Source organism: Prenolepis imparis, unplaced genomic scaffold, assembly GCF_030444845.1.
Source record: "Prenolepis imparis isolate NDT839.2.m4 unplaced genomic scaffold, iyPreImpa1.0 SCAF_1, whole genome shotgun sequence".
Taxonomy (NCBI): Eukaryota; Metazoa; Arthropoda; class Insecta; order Hymenoptera; family Formicidae; genus Prenolepis; species Prenolepis imparis.
In genome coordinates, this window is record NW_028141159.1 from 1,405,823 (window position 1) to 1,433,815 (window position 27,993).

Genomic DNA, 27,993 nt, shown 5'->3' on the forward strand with positions numbered 1-27,993 from the left:
ATCATTACAAAGTTGTCAAAGTTGATTTAAAATTTGTCGGGTTTAAAGACCTGATAAACATCCTGTTCCGAGGAAAGAAATTTCGACGTACAACATTGCAAGGAGGCATTACATCTAATTTCTTGCCTCTCTGATGTAATTCAATATAAGTGCACAGCTAAAGAACTGGTTCAGAGGCCCTGCAGGTCGGAAATATACGTCTAATTCAACCATCCTTGTAGCTGCGATGTCAAAAGCGAGGAAATTATGAGGAAATGCACCTCTTCTCCTTTTCCCTTTCAAACTCACTTAGTTCGTATCTATAAACGATTTTTCGTTAACGAAACTGCTACAATTTGATAAAGCAGGCCTACGAAGGAGGTCAGTAACTTAACTTTGCTGTCCGTTTGACGTATCAGATAATAAACGCTTCGATTGAATGAGAAATCTCTTACAGAAAGACACAAATATTTTCACATTGGAGTTTTTTTAACGTTCGATAATTTTTTAAAATACCTTTATTGTTACATTACAATTGTTTAAACTCTGTCTTCGTGGAAGGATGCGAGGAATAATGTTGCAGCTGTAAAATCGGGATTGATTAGCTTTATTTATTTGCGTCTGTCCTTTCGCAAAATATATATTGAATTCTCTAAACACATTTTTATTTCCGCTCGCGGAAATATAAATTTCTCGCGTGACCATCGAGATTACACGCTATATGTACACAATACTCGCATCTTACTGCATATAGAGCTGTTTTTTTACAATCGACACCTTTACATAAAATTTCGTACATGAGAAAATGAAAATCCTTGTTACGCGGAATCATATATATACGAGAGAAAACAAGGGAGATTCTTTGTCACACACGAAAAAAATCTTGCTTCTGTCAATAACTCAAAAGCTCCGAATCCCAATATTGGAACTTCAGGTATCTGAATTTCTCGAGTTCTTAAAATTCTTGAAATTTTCAATGCAATCGTCTCGGGTAAATATTCTTTTCTTACAAGCGTAAAGAACACTTTCTCTCTTGGCCATAAATGCATCCTGCAAATCCACTCATGGAAAATTTGATTCGTTTTACTTGTGATTTACAGCTTTGCACAATTTTCTCTATTCTATAATACAGTTAAAAGACTAGTATATCGTATCGGACATTTATTTTCTATCTAAAGCATTTAATGATTGCAGTTCTCCAGTTTATAATTGCTTCGCGAAAATACAATCGACCGACGTAATATAACGCGTTTAAAATATATATACAAATAAATTGCGTTACACTCGAATTTCAGCGACGAAACGAGAATTGGCAAGAATTATTAACGCTAACTTGCTTTCGAACATTGCGAGCGAACAAGTAACAGCGAATGGTATCTTGACTACACTCGAGAGTATAAAAACGACGATCGAGTCATCGCTGATATGATTTCTTCTCCTCTCTCTAAATAGAGATCTCGCTTTTGTTCATTGTTGTCTTAGGCAAGATTTATTGTGCAGGCAAGATTCACATGTACATCGCAATCCCGCGTCGGTTTACGCGTTTTATTATATATTAATATAATAGACATAAGTCAGACAAAAATCAAATCCCCGTTAAATTCGCGCTCATCCCATTCTCTCGCGCGAGTTAATTAATCTTTCTTTAAGAAAATAATCTTCGCGGTCTTTAGGCCTTCTTAGCAAATTCCGGAACTTAAGCTTCTCAAGGATAAAGCACGTCTTCTCTTAGCTCCTGGTATATTTGAACGGTAGAGACGAACGGAATAGTGATAGAAGTCGCATTTATATAAAATCTCGCTTTGAAAATATTCGATGTAAATTCAATTTTATTACATTTTTTAATTTTTTTTTACAATTCCCTACCCTTCGAAGATAACCCAAGAGAAAGGCAGAAAATGATAGATATATCGCGCGCGCAAATAAATATAAAAATACATAATTTGCATATAATTTATATTATATATATACAAGGTGTTCCATTTTAATCGATCATGTACAATTATGTCAAATTTAAATATAAAATATTTCGTAAACTATATATTCATTTTTTAGCCATCTTACCCTTATAACTTTTTATGCCGAAACTTACGAGGAATCGATTTATTATAAAAATTATGGTGGTTCCATTTAAAAAAACAAATGGCGTTCAAATAATCTTGAAGTGTCCTTTAAAAAAAAGTTAGTAACGTCCTTCTTCAAATAAAACAACTTTTGTTTGAAACATTTTGTTGTATAATCAAAAATAAAAGTTTTTAGGGATGATCGATTAAAATAGGACATCCTATATATTATATACAATATCTATTATATATATATATATTTTTTTATGACTTATACCACTATTCGTAAACAGCTTGGCGAGAACAAATCGACGAGGCGACTGAATCTTAATCATCTACAGTGAGAGAATTTTCTCTTAAAATTTACCCTGAAAATCATGGTAATCGTGGGACAATATGGTATGGAAAGAATTAATATCTATCATAATAAAATATAAAACATGTCTGATTAATTTTACTAAACTACATAGTAAAATTACTCAAACATATTTTATATTTTATTGTAATAGATATTATTTTTATTGTGATAAATATTAATCAGAGAAATTCTCATGAAATTCTTTTCATACCATATTGTCCCACGATTATCATGATTTTCAGGGTAAATTCTAGGAGAAAATTCTCCCTGTGTACTCGACGGAGAAGTTCCGGAGGTTCGCGGAGGAGATTCTATCTACGTGTGGTCCCGCGCACGTGCATCCCCTGTCCCGCATCAGGTTCGACCATCAACACTGCGTCTGATCGCACTCGTCGTGGGAAGAATCGTCATCGTTGCGTTTGATGAGCACCCGGGCGTGATTGTTGTTGCCGTGATTACCGGGGCGACCTGGACCTGCGGTGATCATCTGTACGGTCTGCTGCGGCTGCTGCAGCTGGTGGGCCTCGCCTGTAGCCGGTGGTAGTCGCTTGCAATCCGCGTCCACCGTCCCCGACGCCGCTTGATAGTCACACCTTCTCCTCTCCCGCCATCGGACCTGCGGTCGAGCGGATAAACTGAAACAGTCAACGTTCCACAATGGACTCGACTCGGAGCACGCTGCTGTCACTGGCACGATACGGACGGATCACATGATCTATATATATAAAAATATATATACAGGTATAGTCTCTTTTTTTTCTTCTGTTTTTTTTTCAATCGTGTCTATCTCTGCCTGTCTCGTCGTCGACGACGAGCATTTTGATTAGTGGTATCGTCACCGCGACATAAAACGGCTGCACATCCACATCATCCGCGGGGATGTTAGTATACGCGGGTGGTATTAGTCGGAGGTATATATGTGCGTGTGTTTGTGTGTGTTTGTGTGGGTATACGTTAGTCCGCATCGCGCCATTGACGAGTCGTGCATACGGGAATTTCAATTCAAGGGGGTTTGAGAATGTTACTTCTCTCTCTTTCGTGCGTCAAGCGCAAAATTCTCTCTCGTTAAAATCGCGAGGGTGCTTTCCATCGTGACCAATCGGATGGGAAACGCCGGGTCGAGAGAATGCACGGGTTACTTAATTCTAGGATTTTATAGATTATAGTGAGACAAAGAGATCGACAAAGTTCTATATTCGCGATCACCGCGTGAAAAGCAGGAGGATTGAGAGGAAATTGATGGAAATTCGTTCGGTTTAATTGTAAATTCCGAATCTTCTTCTAACATTCCCGAGGAATGCGTTCTCTCTTTGAAAATTCTTTTCATTTTTTTGTTCCGTTCCTACTAATTTAAAATTTTTCGAAGCGGATAACTTTTAAACGAGATAAAAAGATCTCATCGACCAAAATTAACATTAAATTGTATTATGATGAATTTTTTCTCTCTCTCTCTCTATATATATTTTTTTTTTACATCGAGATAACATTACACAAGTTCCGCTTCAGTGGCTAAAATTAAATAAAAACTATTTCCGCATTACTCATGTTTCATTTACATCTCATATTTAAGTAGTTGAATAATTAATTAAACATCGAGCGAAATAATTACTGATACGATTGTAGTTCTTGTTGTTTAGAGATAATTAAACATAGTAATGCCACAAAGTCACAGAGGTAAATATGTCGAGAGCACAGAAAAGAGAAGAAATAAAGGAGAAAGCCGAAGATTTAGTTAAGATAATCCGCGGGATTTCAGAGATAAGAAATTCAATTTGAAGGAACAACTTCCTCGCCACAAGTCTCTTCCAAATCCACCTGTTTCTTCGCGCGCTCGAGGTTCATTATTTCACGGTGGAAAGTTAGGCGGGAAAAAAAAAGTTTAGGCGACGATTTTTTAGACTAGATTCGATCGATTCGGCCGTCTTCTGTTTAAACGCTGACCTCGTCAATTTATTGCATACCGAGACAGTCGTGGCTGTGCAGGAGTTGGCTCGTTTTCGCATAAGGGCGCTGCCATCCCATTTCCTCTTGAACTGTGCCATTACCTGCGACACAAGGGAGAAAATATCATTACCCCGAGAATTCAGAAACGGGCCGTTTTCCGTATAGAGTATCGCGGGGAAACTTACCTCGCCGTTGCAAAAGCAGAAAAGCACAGCCACACAGAGACCCTGGAAGAGAGAAATTGCATTTGATCTCTATACATATATATATCGAGGTCGAAGGGAAATGTTTCCGAAGAGAATTCCCGACTCGAGATTTTATTACAATTCCTCGTGCTGTGAGAGATACGCAGGTTCCTTCTCCTCGGTTAACTTTCAAGTATTTACCGCCAATAAACTATAACATTATAGCATATTTTTTCACCATACGTTTCACTATATACGGTTTGTATATAAAAAGTTGTTTGTATATGAAAAGTTGGAAAATTTTTAATTGACATCACACAATACTCTTTTCCTACCATTCTTCCTCCTGATTTTCTCTTAGGAAGAACGAGGATGACTTTTGACAAACTTTTATATATCATGAAATCATAAACGCAAGTCACATATCGGAGTGTAAATTAATATTTGCAAATTAATTGTAAATAATTGTAAATTAATATTTGTGAAAGCAAAAATATTTTAAAAATAAAATACATCCATGTTTTACAGATCTTCATGCTTCTTTCCATCTTTATTTCAGCTTAAATCATTTCTTTCTATGTAAATAGCGAATGCGCCCGCATCGATAAATCGCTGCACGCGATTTATATTGTTAAGACGCGCGAGTATAAACGTTTTAATAATCGTATTTTTTTGCAGATATAAAATAGTTATGCCGAGAGCTTTCAGATCCCCAAGATAACTGGTTCATTCGATGATAGAATCGCTCAATTAAATTGCAATTCCATCGATGCGATATAAAATAATTATACAACAGTGCAGTCACGTGGGACTTGCCTTTTAGTGTATAAATAAAAGCGCAATTCTGCGGCAAAATTTGATTTATTCGCTCGATACTCAAATAAAAGTTCCGAATAAAAATTTTCAATGCCACCTCTTTTCGTCCCGATGACACTATATTTCATGATGTTACTAAATGTTTATTATAAAATACATCGCCGAGTTAACGTTCTTTTCTCTTTCGTTTATCTAAAAAATTATTTATTAATATTTTAATATTTATTCGATGAAAAGAAAAGTGTCAAAACATCTGTTGTTAAATTTAGACAATTCTTTCAAATATTTTGCAATATGCATAAAAAAAAACGAAAAACTGTGTCACATTTTTTATAAAAAATATACATATACATTCTTTTTTTTAACTACAATCTGTTATTCGTAAATATTTCCAATATTAAAATTCCTATTATTGTCACAGAAAAGTCTCTACACATTCGATCATATTTTTTATATAATATATATTAGTAATATATATATATAATTTTAATATTGCAAACATAAAAGGAATTCACTTTGCACTAATTACTTTTTTTACACGGTACGTTTCATACGTGAAAAATATACGAAACATGATAAAAATGAATATTTTGTAATGACAAATATGAGTACAATTATGTGTTGCGAAATATATAAATTAGAAATTTATTTTGGTGTGTGAACTATTTGATCTGGTATTTCTTCGAAATATGCGCCATATAATTTTCCGAACAAAGCACGACACGTTTTTTTTGCATTATAATTGCACATAATTAAACTGTTTATTTCAGCCTTACAATTAGTTACAAAATAATAGATCTGCGATACTTTAAGTATCCTTCTAACCTATCCTACTAACCTGGAAAGAAGCTGTAATCGCGGAAAGGACCTCGTAAAAATGCTCCCAAGAATGCTTCTTCGGTGGTCGAAATGGAATCACTAAATAGTGAAGACCCAAGAGAGGCACCAAAAGTAATGTGGCCCTAATAACAAGATTAGATTTCGTTCGTAAATGGAAGATTGGCATCATTAATAAATAATAATTATTGTTATAAATCCACGGAGAGGTATCAATATTCTTTCACGTTTAACGAATTGTCAGCAATCAATTACAACGATTGTCTGCGTTCGAAGTAATAATAAATAACATTATTATGATAAATTATTGATGAGCAAGAGACTTTTGATAGAAGTACTTATTGCTCTTATAATTTATCATGATTAAAAATAAAAATGTGCTGTAAATTTATCGTTAATACGAGACGTAAAAGAAAAGAGAATCTTTTGTTACATCTTTCTTTCTCTGCTTCGTCTTACATCTTCTTTTGCGCCGTCAAGTTGCAAGCGCAACTTGACGTGAAAGGTACGTTAAAGTATGAAGGAATCCAACTACCTGAAAGCTTGCAACATGGATCTTGAAGGACGCGTTCTTCCGATGGCAGGACCGGCGCGTAACTTCATGAGAAGAACTCGCACGATGTTGAACAAGAAGAGCAGATTCAACATGGTGGAAACGCATACGGGATAAACCAGCACGTTTATGTAGTTGCCCTCGTTGATCCAGCATCTGATCGTATTGATTGATCTTTATAAATCGTTGATGCTCTAATAGCGATGTGGCAGAATATCTTGCAACACTATATCTCGTTATTAATCATGACGTGTAATTTTATCTCTCTCGCGGACATGTACATAAAGAGAATTTTTTCTTAGAATTTACTCTGAAAATCATGGTAATCGTGGGACAATATGGTATGGGAAGAATTTCATGAGAATTTCTCTGATTAATATTTATATCACAATAAAAATTAATAATATCTATCACAATAAAATATAAAATATGTTTGATTAATTTTACTAAAAGTATAGTATACTAAAAGTATGATAAAATTAATCAAACATATTTTTAAAATTCTTTCCATACCATATTGTCCCACACAGTTGGAAAATTTGTTTTTTTTGTTAAAAACGGTCCCCGTTAAAATTTTTGTGTTAAATATTTAACACATTCATGTGTTAATTTAACATATTGCTGTTATGTTAATTGAACTCAAATGTTAAATTATTAAAACTAAAAAAAAAGTGTAAAAATAATACAATGTATATCTATTTTTAATTTTACACAATAAATATGTTCCGTATTATTAGTGACAAGATTTATCTGTTAAATTTACAGAAAAAAAATGTTAATTTTACTTTATAATATAAGTGGGGGTGATAAAATGTAAAATTAACAATTTTTTTAGTTAATTTTTACATTAAAACTATGTTAATTTTACACAAAATTTATTTGAAGTTTATTTGAAGTTTGCATTTATTTTATGTTAAAATATTAACACAATATTCGTGTCACCATTTAACATATCCGTATTATGTTAAATTAACACAAAAATTTTTGTGGACCGTTTGGGACAGATGATATTTGTTGAATTTAACACAAATTTTTCAACTGTGCACGATTACCATGATTTTCAGGGTAAATTCTAAGAGAAAATTCTCTCTGTGTATATTTCTATTACAAAAGCTACATCGAGACAAATGTAAAAACGATAATTCGATTTCTATTAACAAAGTACAATATACAATTAATACTCCGTATTTCGTCTATGAAACGTTGATATTATCGGAAGATTGATGAAATGCCTGTCGATTTATTACAATCGTTTTCATTTATTAGTCACACCGAAGCCTGGGAGCTATCTTCTACGAATCGAAATACCGTATTGTCTCTCGTATATGATTCTTCCGGTACGATCGTAATATATTTAACGCCTTTATTAATAAGAGAACAGGAAATATAAGAGAGACTGGGAGGGCTTTGTATGCATGTCGAGGATCGATCGTAACAGCGATTCTTGTGTATAATTGAACGTATCCGCGCCTTAATGCCTATAAGTTTTCTATCCTAACAAACCTGATGGGAAGACGATGAAAAATGTCAAGGAGGGGATATCTCTTGTGGCTGAAGTTTTCGCAATAAATAATGCGCGAGGTAGAAGAAGAAACATATACATAACTGTAAGAGATTGGAAGCTCGCTGCTAGATATTGCACTATTCTGACGAATGGTTATAAAACATTTACCATGCGATATAAGAGAGAGTAAATGCAACAAAAATACAACGAAAATAGATGTGTAAGCGAAGACCCAGCGTGATGCTGAGAAGATTCCCTCTCTTTTCTCCTGGCAATAAAAATAAAATCTTTTCTGCGATAACAATATATGAATCGCATTATGTATCGAAACGGCGGATATCAATTAAATCTAGTACACGTGATGATATTTTTGTTGAAATTTGAAGTTTGTCCTCGAGAGGATAATAATAATTCAGAAACTAATCAAAATGCAACCTTTTTGAGTATTATTATTTTCTTTTGTATTTAATATAACGGAGATTGTGCCTTAAATAAAGGGGCGCCCAAAGTGCGATTTATTTCGTGACAAGGGAACGTTCCGCGAAATTTCCGCAACGATAACAATCGAATTGACATTCGTTTTCAATATACCGCGATATTGTTTATATCGACTTGCTGCTTTATAACGCAATGGTCGATATATATGTATACGAGCTTGTTATCGAGCCGTTTATTTCATCAATGTTCCGATATGTTTCAATCTACATCGCTCGTAAAGCGCACTCGTATATACATATTCGCGCAGCATGTTTCCGGTGTGCTGCCTCTGGTACGAAGATTGAGAGTATACCAGTCGTATCTCTCTCCTCGCGTTATTATTTCATTTATCAGGCACACACGCGCCGCGAATAGAATCTAGTCTTTTAACAACAATTTTAGCATCTCTTTTCCAAACGATAAATTTTTAATAGCTGACAATATATACCAGTAATATATACAGACGTGTGCAAATTATTAGAACATATATTAAACATATTTTTATGTTGAGATTATTGTCTTGCTGATTCAATATGAGTTTTCATCACTAAAAAAGATGTTTCCGAATAATTTGCAGGTCAAAAAATTATTTAAAAATCTTCAATCTTTTATAAAAAAAAAAAAAGGTAAAGTAAAAGTACTAATGCTTGGACCTATATTTGGATATTCGTATTTTTTGGTTTTTAAATATGGATATCTAAACTTTTAATATTATATGTATGCATAAATGTATGTAATATATATATATATATATATATATATATATATATATATATATTAAATGTACGTATGTAAATTTTAAATATCTGCATTTAAAGACTAAAAAAAATACGAATATCTAGATATATAGGTGCATGTCCAAACATTGGTACTTTTATCTTAAAACTTAAATAAATGTGTCTATTAAAAAACGCAAAAAAATATAACTGTGAAGTAATCTTAACATAAAAATTTAAAATATGTTTGAGTCTAATAATTTGCGTATATATTGTACATATACATATATATATTACTGCTATATATATATTGCAATTAATAACGTGAAGATAAATAAATAGTCATTTAATGCGCACAAAGCAATAATAGTCATTTAATTTCTAGTAATCAGAGTGACATATAGCAGTAATATATATATATATATATATATATATATATATATATATAATTGCTGAAAATTAAATGACTATTATGACTCTGTGCGCATTAAATGACTATTTATTTATTTTTACAATACTGATTGTGTATATATATAAAAATATAAAATAAATAGTCATTTAATGTGCCATAAAGATGCGTTGCATTCGATTACCAAAATTAATTAGATTTCATTCTCTAACAAACATGTAGTGAAATTAATCTGATTAGACTATGCGCATCTAATATTTGTGCGAGAGATAATGAGAAAAAAACCAATATTTTAAGCTATAATTTTTATATGTATAATAATTTTTATTTAACGTGGAGTTGGTTAAACTCCCTATAGTTCAAAATATCCAGGCACCATAGCTAAAATGTTGACACAATAACTAAATTTTGCAGATGTAATATATAGGGACACCTAAAATTTAGCCGCGGTAGTTGGTACCTTTTATCTTCTGTCATCGTTTGTTTTGATAAATAGTATAATTTAGAAGACACGCGCGCGCAGTCGCGTGACAAAGTTACGTCAATTACTTAAACATAGTTACGCACTTAAAATTTCTCGGCGTACCCTGTCGCATTCAATCTTCAAGCTCCCCCGCTGGAAGTTTTGAAGCGGAGCGAGAACGCGGTATACTCTATACATTCGCAATCCTACAGTGGCTTCATTCAGCTATAGCGCGATCGACCATGACGGACCTCGAAATAGCGCGACACGGCGCTTTCATCGGATCTCGCTTTCATTAATTTCGCATCAATTACGTGCCCCTGTACAGTTTTCCGTCCTTCCCGACCTTTAAATTTTTTATACACACTTTTATATACTCTCGTGCGTTTTTTTCTTCGCGCATTACGGCTACCGACGAAGCGAAATTTTCATACAACTGCATAAAACACGCCGGTATTAGATGCGAGAGGCGCGTACTACCCTTGATGAGTCGTTCTCCCTATGGAAGTAAAGTGGACCGGCAATCCTTCTTTGCCGGCGAGATCGAGGCTCTTTTAAAGCAACGATGGTGCTCGAAAGCGCTGATTCATTCTCGAGGATTTTCTCGTGTATAGCGCGAAGAAAAAATGGCAGCGAGATGTGAAACACTTCGTAAAAGTAGCAATATCTATTATTGATTTTTTTTTCTAATTATATCGAGTTTAAAAAAAAATGTGTAAATGTGTAAAATTGGTTGATCGAAACAGTGCTCTTAATCTTAAATCGCGAAATGATATGTAAGCAATGTAATATCTCGCGTAAAATGTAAATATTTTATACAAGATACATCTTGAATCGCAAATTTTTCGAAAAATAGAGAAACGAGTAGGGATATGAAATAGCCGTTGTGTTGTTGTTCCTGACAGATATGAAAATATATTTCTATCTTATTTTCATATTTCTACCATTTCTTCTATTATTCTTATATATCAGTCTCCTCTATATATACAAATATACAGGGTGTCCCGAAACTACCGCGAGATATTTTAAAGGCAGATTCTCTGGCCAATTTAAAAACGATTTTTCCTCAGCGAAAATGTCGAGGCACCAATAATTTTCGAGTTATAAGCGATTAAAAATAAAGGGTTTCTCGTAAACTAAGCCCTCTAGAAATATAATATTAACAAAACCACATTCTTCAATTAATTTTAAGTAAAGTTTCTTTTAATAGAATTTTAATTTAAGGCTTAGTTACAAAGATACATGATGACAAAAATTGGGAACATGCAAAAAATGATGGTCTCCCTCGACATTTTCGTTGAGGAAAAATCGTTTTTAAATTGGCCAGAGAATCTGCCTTTAAAATATCTCGCGGTAGTTTCGGGACACCCTGTATATACAGAGGGACCTTATGTTTCAAAAGGGCGAGACGCGTTCATATACACAAGGAATATATGTATACTACTACACGAAAGTCTCTCTTTTTTTAAGGTAGGAAAGGTTCCTGCACAGTAAGTTATGTAAGGCGATCCCTCTGTCAAGTCTGCTATAAAGAGGTTTCGCGCAAAAACGTCGAACGTGAGGTTTAGAAAGGTTTTTAGATAAAAAGGATCTTCAGGATCTCGCGCGCGTGTACTGTTTCCCTACCTACGTGATACCATCGCGATCGAGAGTTACGGTGTGTCTAATAAAAATAACGAAAAGTAAATAGAAAACCTTTCCTCCAACTCGCGACACCCATCATTGAAAAAACTGTATTCTCAAAGTAAGAGAACTGTACGCTATAAAAAGAATCCCTCTTAACAGATATCAATGTAAGAACATTATAAAACTAAAAATATATATTCTTTGTTAATAACATAATAAACGGTTGTATGTCTTTTTTATACGTTTATTTAATGTTATATGATTGCAATTTAGAGTGCAATGCAATATTTGTCACTGAATGGTTTTAGTTTAGTAGAAGAATGGAGTTAATAAGTGGCTCGAAAAAGAAGACTTGAGAGACTTAAAAAAAGTGTAAGTAATCTGTAATATAATCTAATTTAATTATTCAGAACCCAGGTCTTGTGTCTCATGTACTATGTAAATGTTTCGGCATTTCTTTGCCTGTGCGTTGTAAAATAATTTAAAAATAAATTTTATCTACATTTTTATAAATTAGGAATATATGATACTAATTTTTAGAAAATTCCTCTCTTAATGTAAGAGAATCCTTTCAGTGTCTATTTTAGAAACAGGGTATTTTAAAAATAAATGAAAAATTCTTAAAATAAGAATACAATTTTTTCAGTATATCTTTTGTTTGATGATTTTTTGTCGCAATATGTAACTTTGTACTAATATTGATGGAGGAATCGAATGAATTATATTATCAAGTAAAATTCACGAAATGTATTATAATTCATTTAAGGCTCCTGCATACTCACTGCAGCCATCTTGAATTGATGACGTCAGAAGCGAGAAAATATACCATGAAAATTCTTGCGACTTACTCTAAAATAAAAATGTTTTTCAATAAAATAGGGTTTGTAACCGATAGAACCGACTTGTAAAATATACCGAAAACTCTCCTTTTGTTTGGGTAAGCAATAAATAACATTATATATGTCGAATTGAATTGAGCCTAATCAAGGACGAAAATCAGCTGTTTGACAGGTATCGAAATGAAATAAATATTTGCTTTTACATATTAAATTATAACAAAATGAGAGTCTTCGGTATATTTTAACACTATAACAAGTACTTTAAAAATAGAAACACTGCACTAAAATGATAAATGACGCTGTAAGTCGCAAGAATAATTTATGTCATTTTCACGCTTAATAGTTTATAGTTTTGCCAAATGTGGCGCTGTCGTACAAATTTTACAGACTTGGCAATCGAGTATGCAGGAGCCTTAACTGTGTTGATCTCAACGCAGTTATTTCGATAGACAAATATGCGTCAATTTCGTTCGATATTACTTCGCGAGTCGAAAGGACTCGTATTTTGTTCGCATCAAGTTTGCTATGCAAGCATGCAATATACAGAGTGTCCCAGATTTTTCCGTATAAACTTTAGTAGTACGTTCTATGAGCAGAAATAAGAAAAAAATATTACATAAACAATAGTAGATCCCCAAGATGCTTTATTAAAAAATTATGACAAAAATTGGAATTTTTCATATTGAAGAAATAATAGCAGTCTTGCTGTAGATAATAAGTGACATGTCGTATACATAAGTAAAATTAAAAATACTGATATTCATTTTGTGTACGATTTTTGAAATACAAATTTAGATGAAATTGTTTCTTACAACATTTTATGTATTTTTATTATAATTTTCTAATAAAGCATTTTGAGTTTATCCAACATTTTTTTTTATTTCTCCTCAAAGAACACACATTACTCTGGAGTTTGTAGGGAAAAACCTGGGACACCCAGTGTATCGACAGTTTTCGACCGGCTGTCGTATGTAATGGAGCATATAATGCGATTGTCGCACCGCGGTTTCGATCTTCTACCTCGAGGCAGTTTAGTTAGTGCGGACATACCTAATTTTACCGTCACGTACCGTCCACCACCGACCACGGCACACTGTCCTTATCGAGAAATTAGCGTCGACCAGCAGCCTCTTTCCGTGGTCGGTCGTGATGAAATAGTCTCCGCGAAACGGCAATCCAAACACTTTAATTAAGACTCTTTGGGAATCTTTCTCCCAACCCTTCACCCTCGTCGTTTATCGTAAACCATTACGCGTTAGGGGAATCTGAGGTGTTACCTTAATTCGGCACGATTAAACCAAGTTTTTACACGCGCCACGTTACCGTAATTGGAAAACCGTTTCTTCGTTCTTTTTTTTGTTTTTATTTAACTTTGACTATAATACGAGCGTGATTAAAATTATAATAGATGCATAATTCCGAGCTGGAGATGATTATTTTTGTGTATATAAAGTTTTTGTTTATGGAAATGAGTATGCAAACTGGCACTTTTTCCAACATAAAAAAAAATTTTTTTAAACGCTGCCCTTCAGCGCACATTTAATAAAAAATATGTTAATCAATAGTCACTTAATCCATCGTTTTATATCTCTTTCCATCACTTTACCGCAAACTTCGCGATCGAATCCATCATTGAAAATGAAGGATACACAACAAATGCAAACAAATAGAAAAAAATGTAACATAACGTTGTAAATAATAGTAACCAACTATACAACTTTTTCTCTCGAATCGTTCGCAGAAAGCTGCGCATCTGAATGAGATGTTAACGAATTTAATTTTAAAACTTCATAAAAAGCAATAGAAGAGGGTGCACAGGGCGTGTGTAATCCTATTTTTTTCTGCCTATTTTGTATGCGCGATAAAAGCAGCCTTTTCGCCTACTTTCGAATCCGATACCTTTGACCCAATTTTAATTTTTTTCCCCGCCTATATTTCGCGCGACAAAATATTTTTAATATGCACAGTAACAAGCCAACCTAGTAAGCCTAGTAAGCCTAGTAAGCCTAGTAAGCCTAGTAAGCCTAGTATCCCTCTAAGCATGCATTTATCGATTGATGAATCGATACTTACTGCTCGGTGTCCGCAGGATCGTCGCTGGATGCCCGTAATGCTGTGTACAGGGTGACGATTACAGCTGGCATCGGCCAACCGAGTCCCATCAGCCAATTGACTAATTTGTGCTCGCTGATGAATGCGCTCACTAGCAGGGTGTGCAGATAGAAGCCTTCGCAGAGCATCCAGGCGTAGTTCGTTAATAGAAAGTAATGAAGGAACGTATGCAGGACGCGACACGGTATCTGCAAAGGACGAACCAGCTCATAAACGTCCCTTTCAAAGCCGCTCAAACAAGCTCCAACGTAGCCTCGTTCGCGAAGTCAATCGGAATAAAATTGCGCTCATCCGAGAGCTCAAACGCGAGTATTTCCTAATGATGTTGCCGATCGATCTCTCACACATTTTTTTAACGATAATATAAATATAAATGATTACCACTTGTAACATCTCCGTGATCATTATTCGATGAACCTTTGAAGAATGTTTTGCATTTCGTTCAGTGTCGCACGATCGATTAATTTTACATTCGAATTTATTTCTCCTCTTTTCGCATTTCTCTAAATTCAATTACTGATATATACATTATTTTTCTTATAAATGAACGCAACAAAGTAATATATATATATATATATATTCAAGAGGAAAAAATTATTTCTCTTTTAAGAATAACAGCAGAGATAATAGCTAGTCTCGTTATTTTAATAAAAATGTCTCAAGTTTTCAAATTTCCAGTACAAAATAAATTCTTACTTTATTTTCCCTTCATCATAAACGTCATACGATATCCTATTATACTTTTTTAATATACGTACGTCATTATTAAGTAGCACATCCGTGTTCGCTACTATGAACCTGTACCAAATCAACCATAGGGCATTATTGACCGCGAACGAGGTGAATAGGTTCATATGTAGCGTAATCCGTGCACATCTGAGAGATCTGCGTACAATAAAGGGGAAAAAAAAAAACCAGGTTTAATCTTATTCCTCCGAAACCCTAATTTCGTGTTTTACGGTAGCAAAGAAGGATCTAAGACTCCACCAAATACAATTGTGCGTAAGCATAGGATATCCGTCTAAATTGAACCGCTGCTGCGCTTAATTGCAAGCTACGCTAGTTCAATATAGAATCACTAGTTATCTACGATAGTATTATGTAGCATTTCCAGCGCGATAACGGAAACTCAGATAAGAGCAAATGTCTAAAACTTGTCTATAGTACAATATAGTAATTAATGATGCCTCTTACGTATCTAGGAATTAAGAGCTTTTAATATTTGCAAACAATGCGCACTCATTATAGGATTTTAAAGATCCTTCTTCGAATCTTTTAATTATACGTAGATTTTATTATCGCGAGTGCTCTAATTTGCTTTCAGTTTGATTAAATTCGAAAGATAACATCTCGAAAGATAAATTTCAAAGTTCTTGCGCGCAAACAAACTTCAATATTCTGTGGACGTGTAGCGAGGATAATAATAACAGCGTCAATAAATTGAAAACTTACCGGAAGTACGTGAGAATTCCTAAGGAAAGCAGTAGCGCTACCAAAGATATTGCGTATCCCACTTCGTAGATCCCGTTTATACTCTGCTGCCACTGTAATCGCATTATCAAAAATTTAAAACTTCCTTCCATCTCCCTCTCTCTCTCTCTCTCTCTCTCTCTCTCTCTCTCTCTCTCTCTCTCTCTCTCTCTCTCTCTTTCTCTCTCTCGCGCGCGCACTTTAAATAGGACTGATAATTTTTAGAGTGGCGTTTTAATGCTCATTAATTCTTTCTCCTATTATGCGGCTGACGCGGCCGCAGATCCCATTAATCCCGTTGGAAAATTGCGCAGTTTCAGATTGAAGGTCTAACTGTACGACATAGAAGAGCGAGTATATCACGAGAGAATTTGACCCCGATCGTTTCTCTGATTAATTATCGTATATCCCCGTTGCAAACACGTCGTACGTGCACCGCAAAAGGAACTAATATACTAATCTAGATTTGTTCCATAGAATTATTTCAAAGTAAAAAGTATCTCGCAAATCGTATCTCGTAATCCCGGCTGAACGAGAGATTAAAGTGTGCATCGGATATAAAATATCCTGAAAAATATCTTTCAAATATATATCCATAAAAAAGTAACATATTGAGTGAAATAAATTAGGTTGGCCAAAAAGTCATTGCGTTTTTTTTCTATGTAAATGAGAGGCGAATTTTTCATGGGAAACAAAAACTTTATTAAATAATATATTGTCCACTTTGTTCGATTATCTTTTGCCATCTTTCAGGCAACTTCATGATTGGATTCGATCAATGCCTTAATCTTGTCATCATCAATTTCGATTGGCTTTTCTGAGCGTGGTGCATCTTTAACATCAAAATCTCCAGACCGAAATTTAGCAAACCAATTCTGACACTGCCATAGTTTTAAGGCATCTTAATTATATACATCATATGACTTTTTATGAGCTTGTGTTTTTTTTCTTTTCGGAAGTAATACAACAAAATATGACGAAAATATTCTTTTTAATTTTCCATTTTGAAATTGACGGCAAACAAACAATTGTTAACGAAATCGTGCGTTTTCTTTTTCTAAAACAAGCTTGAACCGTCAGTTGTCAAGTTACATAATGAATTTGCGGTTTAGAATAAAGTTAATTACATTTCAAGGACATGTATGTCTATTATTGGAAAAAAACGCAATTACTTCTTAGCCAGCCTGATACATATTAATTTTATCACGTGTCTTATCAAGTGTTATCGCCAAACAAATTATTTTTTACTTTGAAGAAGAATGTATTTATGTCTACAAGATAGACAATTACTTTTTGGCCAACCTAATAGAATAAAACGTAGCGTGAAAATATCAAATATTAGAATCTGTAGAATCGAGCCTTTTTTTTTACACTAGTCATTATCTTAAGCTTGATCCGCGGAATTTGCAAAATTAAAAAGAATTGAATAAAAAGATAGTAAAGAATTTTCTTCCAAAAAAGAAGAAGGAAAACTCGCGAGACAATGCAACTTAAATTCGTTTCATATAATCGAAGTGTTAAAATTTAATAATAGCACAATTTCCTCTTTTTCTCTTTTATAGTTTATCTTGGAGGAACAAAGGTTCCCTCCAGGGCCTACTAAAGGCGAAAATTCCGTTACAATCACTCTATTACTATCCCGCAAGTAGTTGCGGAAGTAGTTCCGTCGTTAGATTCCCGCAGGAATGCCTCGAACTTGATTTTCTTCCGAGGAATTTTTTTCGGTCGCCGAAAAGAGAGATCGAGGAACTTTGCAACTCCATTCGAAAAATCAGAAGGGTGACGAGAAAATTCGTTTCTCATTTCTCTTTCATTCTCACTTTAAAATTCATCCGCTTACAAGGTACTCCGTGTCCCTCGGATCGCAGCCCCCCTTCTTTCCTCCCCAACAACCCCCTGTTCATTCCCCTGGCAATCCCCCGTACTTCCTTTACGGCACATGCAAATCTTACCGCATCTGCAAAGCAAAGTCGGCCAGTAATAAGGCTTCGTAACGTTGTCCTACGTATGACAAATGTCCGCCAGACACGAGGTATTTATGAGACCAGCTATCCGGAAACCTGTCTCATTGACCTGCGTCGAGGACAGATTCGGGGTTGGAAAAATTGATCGAGCTTCGGGACGGAAAGGAAGGCAAATCCGGACCTCGTCCGAAAGTCCGACCGAGTGTAATTCATTATTCATTGAGCAAAGCGAAATGCAGACCGGCTCGTCGTGATATGGAAATCTATTTCTGCATTTATCAGGATGATATACTACTGGCACGGATGATGTTGCCGGAGCCATCACATATCGCGGGCAAAGCATTAAGGTAGCTCTGCTCGCGAATGAGGTTGGAAAGTGGCATTATATTCTTAACCGCGAAACGTCACGTTACTTATTAACGCTACGCTTACACCAAAGTCCTATCTAGGCTTTCGCGTTTCTGGTTTGGATGAGATACCACGCGGTTTAAATCGCGCGCAAATGCGAAATTCATATTTCATTCTGGTGAATATATATCAATTTTTACAGTACCAGCTGTCATGTGAATATTTAAAAAAAAATAAAGAGAAAAAACCGAAGTTTACAAAACGAAAAGAAAAATGAGAGCCATGTGCACGCGAGCTGTCTCTTCTGTGTTGTATGTATGAATTTTTACGATCAAATATTGATCCAGCAAAATATATATTTGTCGAAGGAACCTGATGTGTACAATAGATTAATGCTCTCCTTATTAGGAATTGATTAAAATTCCTTGTTCGTAATTATATAATAATGTATTATTATTATATATATATATATAGTAATTATTATTATGTAATATTATATTATTATAGTATTATTATATATTATAAGAGTAATATTATATTATAAGTAATTATTATATTATAAGTAATATTATATAGTATTATTATAATATTATAAGTAATTATTATTATATGTATTATAATATTATAAGTAATTATTATTATATGTAATATATTTTTATCTATATTATTTTATTTATATTTTTATATTATATTATTTTTAACATATTATATCGTGTAATAGTTTTGTCGCAGCAATAAATCCTAATCTGTTACTTTTATGTAAAAAGTGGAAGGATCTCTCATATTTCAATGTTAAATTTGCTGTCCGAGAAAGTTCAATGCGTATCCGATATGAGATATGACGCAGCGTAAAGTGAAATACGGCAAATTCATTCAGCTCGATTCGGATAGATATTCCAAATGTGAATGTCATAATTATGAAAATCAAGTCCGCACGGGCAGCTTAAACGGCGGGGGCTTCGCACACACCGAGAGAGGGATCACATGTGTTTCACGCCGAGCTACAGTGTGGTCGGCACTAAATAATTCATGAAGTTCGGGAGCGTACGCAATCTCTCCGGATACTACTCTGAGCTCTATCTTGAGATTACACGGTAGCTTGTTAGTGTAGATAGGAGAGGCGAGGGTGGTCCACCCTCTCCCCCTTTCTCACTCCCTCACATTCTCTCTCTCTCTTCCTCTTCTCTCCGAACCTCGCGGACCCAAATCGGATTAAACGTTGGTCCTGGAAATTATATCGCTGCCACACATATGCGGGAACATGATGAATTTTATCAACGCAATAATTGTATAGTATTATCCCTTCGGCTGCCTTCGTTCTCTTGGCTTTATTCTGTATCGATAGCACGGATTATCTCGCCCGGTAACATTACAGCTTATTGTCATTTGTATGTACGCGCGATCCGTTTAATATTAGGAGACAAGACAGATCCTCAATTTCGCATACCTGTCGTAATGTCAAATTGAAATCGGGCTATCTCTGTTTACCGAATGCATCGGATTCCGCGTGAACGCAATGAATTCGGTTGGAACGTGACAATATCATCGCGCGATATCATCGATTCAATTATGAGAGAGAGAACCGCGAATTTAATAAAACGATAAGTCAATATATAGCGAAAGCCAGCCGATAAATATTTAAATAAATATATATTCGAGTGAAAATATTTCATTCTAAAATATAGTTCTCTTGATTATAGATATTTTTTAATTAAATCGCACAATCGAAATCTATCGAAATTGGCAAATTCGCGACATTTTGTTATCGCAATCGTAATAAATTTGCGATTAAAAAAAAAAAAAAAAAAAAAAAAAAAAGGATTGCACCACATTTGTGTATGCAAGAGGGATTCTAATTTATACATCTTCAAACGTCGAATAGCTAAGGGCTATTTCTGTATTAACTGCATAGCTCACAGACAGAATAATACATCCCTCTATTCGCACGCTGTCAAACCCGGTTAACATTCCAAATAAATAAACTATCACGGTTGTCTCTGGGATAAACCTAAAAGAGAATATAAGTGTCGACAAATTGTCTCTAGCTCTCGTTACCGGGATTAAACTATCTTTCACGACTAGCTCTCCGCGTTAAAGGTCGAAGATGTACGAGAAAGTTTCTCTAGAGCTCGAGGAAAAAAAGTTTCGGGATTTTCAAGAAGGTTGTTAAGTTTCGGAGCATCGAAAAAAGAAAGATGACGAAATGTTACTAAACGTTTTAAATATACGAGTCGATTCAAAAGCGGTCTTTTAAAAAAATTGCTGCACCGAAAAAAGAAAGATGATGAAATGTTACTAAACGGTTAAATATACGAATCGATTAAAAAACAGCGGTCTTTTAAAAAAAATTGCTGAAACTTTAAATTACATGAATTATGGAACAATTGTCGGAGATAATTGCATAGGCAAAACCGTGCGATTACATTTATTATATGCATCAAGAAACAGCGAATAATATGTTGGCGCGTACGAATATTGCATAATATTTCCATTTCGTGACACTGAAATTTAATCTTACGTAACAAAGTTATGCAAAGTTATGCCTGCACGCTCTATTTCCCTACTCCTTAAACAAAAGCGCCCCTAATAAATTCAGACGAATACTGTCGGAAAAACATTTGTAAAAGTTTATTTAAGGCTTAAACTTCTTCCGATCAAATTCTTCTGATCCGTCAAGAAGAAATCGTGTCTTCGGAAACTTAAGGATTACATATCGTCATTAATAAAGCATGTAAGTGAAAGAAATTTGTTGTACATTTGTTATATTTATTATTGTATTTTTGACGCAAAAATTTTTGTTGCTAAAATATTACGCGGTGTTTTCTAATAACATTATATTGAGAATGCGTGCATTCTCAATATAAGATATTTAAATTGCATAAAGATTAATTGAAAAATATCGTAGTACATGAAAATATCGAGATTGTAATGGTACAAATTATGAGAGCAACGGAGGTGAAATGTTAACTTTAACTGGAAATTAATAAATGTTATGGCCCGTATTATGAGCTCACATTTATCTCTAGATGTACCTCTAAAGTTAGAGAGGCCCGTATTATGAGCTCACATCTATCTCTAGATGTACCTCTAAATGTACCACGATAATTGTGGCGATATTATGAGCGCACATCTATCTCTAGATGTGTCTCTAAACGTGTCACGATAAATGTGACGGTATTATGAGCACACATCTATCTCTAGATGTGTCTCTAAACGTGTCACAATAAATGTGGCGGTATTATGAGCGCACATTTAGCGGCGCATCTAGAGGAAATCGCCTAAAAACCTATTTTGTACCACATTTATAGGGTACATTTATTTGCGGCTCTAACTTTAGAGGCACATCTAACAATAAGAGATAGATGCGTGCCTCTAAAGTTAGAGACGCAGATGAATGTATGACTAAAGTCAGTTTATCTGCGTCTCTAACTTTAGAGACACATCTAAGAGATAGTTGTAAGCTCTAAATGTGCGATAAATATATAATTGATTTTAGATGTATGTACATTTATCTGCGCCTCTAACTTTAGAGGTACATCTAAAGATAGATGCGAGCTCATAATACGGGCCTAAGACTCTAGATGAGTCAATATGCATTTACAAATAAATTAGGCTATTAAGAGCTGGACGTGTATTATGGTGTTGAATTAGTGTAATTCTAAAGGATAAAAAGAAATGACTCCAAATTCGGTTAATGAGGTTAAAATGAGATGCCGTGCCGAAACGTCTAATAAATAGAAAGAAGAATTTTTAGACCGAATTTGGAATCATTTTTTCTCTTAATGCGCGCATTCAAAATAATAAGATATTTAAATTGCATAAAGATTAATTGAAAAGTACACGTCCGGCTCTTGATAGCCTAATTTATTTAAATGGAAAATTTACGCGTTTAAAGCGTTTAATCGAGTTATTCGAGTACAAATTTTTTGAATACAAATTAAATGTTATCTGACAATGAGTCAGAATTAATAGCTCGATATGCAAATATATGGCTTTAAACTTGCAAATTCTATTCTAACGTTTTCAGATAAAAATTCGATTTTGTTATTCAAATGCTCTTATATTTTTTTACCTTATTATGTCCAAATTTTGCGTAGATTGTGAATCGTTAGAAATTAACCATTAAGATTTAAATTATCATATCTTGATCTTATTTACAAGTCATTGCATCTTGATTTACAAGTATTAAGACTTTGAAATTTGACTTTATCTTCACTTCAGATAATATTCATGCAAGGAAGAAATGAAATGTTGCATATTGTTGTATCGACAAATCAATGGATATGTCAAAATACACGATCGATGGAGTTTCTCACAAAACATTTTTATCAATCAGCATCGCGGAAAAAGAGATAACAAAAATTCGATTCAATTTTACATGCCTTTTATAAAGTGTGTACAGAGCTTTTAAAATAATTGTCAAATAAAGGCGATCGATGATGAACGAACAATGTAAACTTTACCTCTATTTACATATATTTTTGCGGGCGAACGCGAAATTGCATCTCGATCTCCCGAATTATCACTTGCATACGCAATTTAAGTGCATTTATTTGCACAAGCTATATATGTATTTCTCCCGGTTTTCGCGATAATATTTACTTCGGAATCCGAGATGCTGCCGATGTTAGAAGTACACACGTGGATCCGCGCGTGTATCAACGTTCATTGTTCACGCTAGGGTGTAAATACAAAAGGCTTTTGTCGCAACGTCACAAAGAATCGGCTTTATTTGAAAATGCAACGCGAATTCAGCTCATTCACGTCAGACATGTGTGAATATTAAAAAGTCCGGGATTGTACCGCTGTGTCTCCGCGAAGAGATTGTGTATCATTTCGTAATTTGTAAAAAAAAAAAGAAAAAAACAGATGAAAGAGCAAAGCACGAAGGTAACTTGGTTACTCGACGGTGTCTCATTAACGGAGTTTAATGAATCCTCCTCGTTTCAACCTCGCGTTTTCCGCAGGTAAAACTGGAAGGATTAAGGTAACGGGAAGATACTGTCTGTGAAAGCTATAAGATAGAAATTACTCAGTTAGACCAACAAGAGGACGCGTATGTGAAGAGAGAGTACGTGCAAAAATATGATATATTTTCTTTCTATCTTTCGAGGATCTTTTCGGCCTCGTTTCTCTGGACCTGAAAGATAAGCGCCTACGTTTTATCATCGTATAAAATAGGATATCGCAGACGAGTATTTTTCCACCACTTCGAACCCCTTCGCATTATACAAATGACCACGATCGAGTGAACTGTCAGAGGGAGAGAAGAGAGAGAGAGAGAGAGAGAGCGATTGCGTTTAATTAAGTAAAGGGAGAACTCGGTAACTTCTAAGTGTTAAACTAATCTTGAATTTCCACGTGACGATAAAAGGGAGGTAAAGGGTGGAGGTTACGCTTTTGACCTGGAAAATTGGGCTTCTTCGGAAGGTGGGGAAAACTTATTTAACTCGAAAATAAAAGATTGTTACTTTTATGAAGCACAAATTGTATATTCGATTTGATTTCCAATGAAATTATTCCGACGTAATTAATAGCGAACAAAGACTATCGTATATTTCTTCCGAGAAGACTAATCATACAATTTTCTCGTATATTGCTGTCGTTATTTACCCCGATTGCTTTTTGCTCGCTCAATTTATTAATTTTATAAAATTATTATACTTATATAATTATTATTAATTATTATATATTTATATAATTTTATATTAATTTATATAAATTTTATATTAATATATTAAATTATATATTTATATAATTATTAATTATTATTAATTATTATATTCATATATTCATTATAAAATTATTTTTCATTATTTCGTTTACTCTCTATTTATTTTACGCATGTCACCTGCAATTTATCGTCCGAATTATACAAACTATTTCAAGCTCTTGGCATACAAAGTTTTCCTCGCAAAATTCAAATCGGCGTGTTCCGGACTTGCGTGTCCCATAGCGTGACACAATGGAGAGCCTCGCTGTAAGAACTCGATTTAGAAACTGTTTTCCCTGCTGTGGCCTCGCGCTCGCAATTTCATCGACATCTCGACGAAAAATAAAAGCGCCGAGCATCGACATTGATGTCAATGCGCGTTAGAGGCGAATGTCGACATCGCGTCGTTGACGGGTATGTCAAGGAGAGAGAGAGAGAGAGAGAAGAGAGCGGCCTTTAACGTAGCCATAGTTTCCGTATGCGTGTGTATCAAAATGAAGAGCCGGTCCTAATGAATAGCTCGTCGCGTGAGAAGGATGTTGACACGCGGATGGCGTAAAAGCGGCTTCTCACAAGCGCTTCATCATATTATCGCACTGTCTCCCTCGACCCTTCACTTCAACCCACGAATTTAACGAGCGCGGCGTCGAAAAATCTCGACATAAATCCCTTCATCTCTCCGGCCGAGAGAGAGAAATAATATGGTTATTTTTGATATATTTATATATTTTTAATGTAATTGTAGAAATTAATTTTATTTATTCAGAAATGATAGAATTTATTACAGAAAAGAAGGAGGGAGGGACGCGAAAAATAGCGGCACGCGCGAGATATTAGACATTGTAAAATAGAGGGATCCATTTATTTTATTTCTTGTTCTTTTTTGAAGAAAGAGAAGCTGGGGAATTTAGCTTCGCAATTTCACGCTCGTCTCTCTTTTTTATACCTCGCGCGAGTTCTCCTTTTTACCGGTGTTTCCGGCGCAAAACGTCATAAATCCGCTCGAGATATCCAGAGCGACGACGGAGAAATCAATTCTTGTAATATAAAAGAGAGGGGCGAGGGGGAGGAGGAGGAGGAGGAGGAGGAAAAAAAGAACTCCCTTTCGTTCTGCATATCGGCGTAATATTATTATTATCGTTCGCGAGATTGGCCCGGAAGTGTCGAGGCGGGACGCTAGATAGCTAGAAGACAGATTGCGAGTCGCGGTCGCGTGATCGCTGAGATTGTTCCGTCGCGAAATAAGGGACAGGGGAGGATATGGGATTCCCCCGTCTGTCTCGTATGCATACATACACACTCGGCTGCGCGCGTGTCTTTCAAATATTTCAACAAACGCGCTCTCCCGCTCAAACGATATTAGCGCCCGGGAGGATATAGGTACCTGCTGCGAGACAGAGAGAGTCGTCGTCGTGCGCCTTCGGGCGGAATAATGCGAAATCGAAACCCGTGTCAGGAGGACGACGTGTCACGCGCGGGACTTTGAGAGGATGTAACGTATATGTAACTGAGTGACTCGTGTGTGCGACGGACTCGCACGGTATTTCCCGGAGGAATGGAAATCGCGTTCTCTTATAAGCGTTCGGATTTTTTTTTCATCGACAATTTTAACCCGTCTGTCGATGAACAGCTGGTACCCGAGGCGAGGGTTTAAATGTTCAAAATGTATCGGAACTTTTCTTCCCCCGAAGCAAGATACAAAGGGCCTTTGTATTCGAAAACCTTCTAAAATAACGGGAAAGAATATGTTCGATGTCCACCATTTAGCTATAAAGAAATTGTAGTGTCGAAAATATCCGAGTATCTGATACATTAATGAAAGGGTGACAAATTATTTGCATTTGCACTGACATAAGGGTTAAAGGATGCTTTTCAAGGATCTTTGAAGCTATCAAGCAAAATGTTTGACGTTGTCGATCTAATTCATCTATACGCGATCGGAGAGAGAAGTTGATAGAACCTTTAAGAAATTATACTCACACTCAGATCCTGTAGATTCACGCAGGTCGTGTAATTGCTCCATATTTGATTGGACTCGGGATGCCGAAACCACGTGCCGTTCAGTTCGCAATATTTGTGCGCCGTCACTGTAACAGAAAGATTGCGGAAATTTTTCATGAGAAATTCATCTAACGATATCGAAAAATTGGAAAATTGATCGATTATTCGATTAATTATATATCGAACGTTATCATTAATATAAGTCCATTGTGTATATATACGCGGACATAATAAAATATTATCGTACGAAAAAGAGAAAAAAAAATGAGGAAAGCTCCGAGAAAGGACGACGTGCCTTAGAGGGAGAAATTCACGTCAGATTTATATCGCTCCGATGTAACGTATTCGCTTTGATGTTTAACAGAGACGAAACGTCGGGAAAGATTTCCCCCGCGATGCCGACTGCATAATCATCCCCACAAAGTTAAGCTCCGTTTCTTGCGTCGAAGCTCGTTCAAACTTCCGACCGTCCGGAAACAACAAGGTAATTTAAAATTTCCCGATGAAGGATACTTGCGAGATGCAAAAAAACTGCGCCCCCGGCGTCGCCTGAAGAATCAAGGCTCGACACCCACCATCCCCTTCAACCCCTTCTTCCCCCCCTTCATTAGGCGGCAGGAGGAGAAGGAGGGATGATGGAAGGATATTATTCCTCCCCGCAGATCCGCAGTTTAATAGTTCGCAAATGAAACTACAAATGCAAATTGAACTTTAAACGCGCCCCGCTTGATTAAACTTATATCTTTGGGAAAAATAAACTTGGACTCGCGCGTCTCTCCTCTTTAATGCTTCGCGCTCTTTTTCCCCTCTTAATTAGCCGATGAGATCCGATGTAAATATCCGGGGATGCTGCGCGCGAAAGCAACTACTAGCGGGTTAATCTGTGCAATTATGTTTCCGCTCATGAAACGCGATCTTTCCGAGTTTTCTTCTTCTTTTTTTTACGCATAGTTTCGCGGATAAAATGACGCCATCAACTAATCGATTCTAGAAAGACGCAGTTTAATCAAATTGATTCGAATAAAATACAGAAATTGGAGAGGCAAAAATAAAATTCAAGGAAAGAGATAGAAAATGTTGAAAATGCCATGCATATCCACCGACGCATTTTAATTGCAAAAAATATCTTTACTCTCGAAGAGAGGCAAAAATAAAAAAAAAAGTAACATTATTATCTTGAGTGCGCCAATAATTTTATCAGGTCACTTCGTTGCGCCTGTTTAAAGTTACGAAAGTACGGCACGATTTTGATCTTCTACTTCCTTGCGCGCACGTGGGTAATGTTTATCAATGTTGTTCTCTCTCTCTTTCTCTCTCTTCAGAGTATGTAAAGCGCTTCAAAGTCGCAGTACAAACTAACGACCGTGTCGGCGAGCGTGGCGTGGCGATTAAACGCCATTCATCGTAAAGACAGTTTCTGAGGGAAAAGGCACATTACGAAGACGCGACCGCGAGAAACGACACGGTTGCACGCAAGAGAGAGAGAGAGAGAGAGAGGGGGGATGCGTGGTCTAGGAGTTTATATTACCAGGCGCGCGTAATTCGTCGTAAATGGCACGCGGAGGACGAAATAACGTTTCTCTCGCATATATGTACGTACGAATACACGAAGACGG

General features: G+C 35.4%; 1 protein-coding gene across 9 annotated transcripts in view; it reads right to left on the reverse strand.

The window, feature by feature from the left end:
- Positions 1-570: 570 nt before the first annotated feature.
- Dh31-r (Diuretic hormone 31 Receptor) overlaps positions 571-27,993 on the reverse strand; it is a 111,435-nt gene continuing 84,012 nt past the window's right edge. For 6 of the 9 annotated variants that reach the window (XM_083047355.1, XM_083047358.1, XM_083047346.1 and 3 more), the window contains 9 exons: positions 26,357-26,463; positions 16,334-16,425; positions 15,640-15,766; positions 14,843-15,069; positions 6,718-6,909; positions 6,184-6,307; positions 4,530-4,571; positions 4,362-4,445; positions 571-3,016 (listed from right to left, as the gene is read on the reverse strand). In XM_083047355.1, coding sequence (XP_082903481.1) covers positions 2,768-3,016; positions 4,362-4,445; positions 4,530-4,571; positions 6,184-6,307; positions 6,718-6,909; positions 14,843-15,069; positions 15,640-15,766; positions 16,334-16,425; positions 26,357-26,463 — 1,244 coding nt within the window. In that variant the 3' untranslated portion in view covers positions 571-2,767. Of the gene's footprint in view, positions 3,036-4,361; positions 4,446-4,529; positions 4,572-6,183; positions 6,308-6,717; positions 6,910-14,842; positions 15,070-15,639; positions 15,767-16,333; positions 16,426-26,356; positions 26,464-27,993 lie in introns of all 9 variants that reach the window. The other 3 variants (XM_083047370.1, XM_083047379.1, XM_083047389.1) reach the window with 3 other exon arrangements.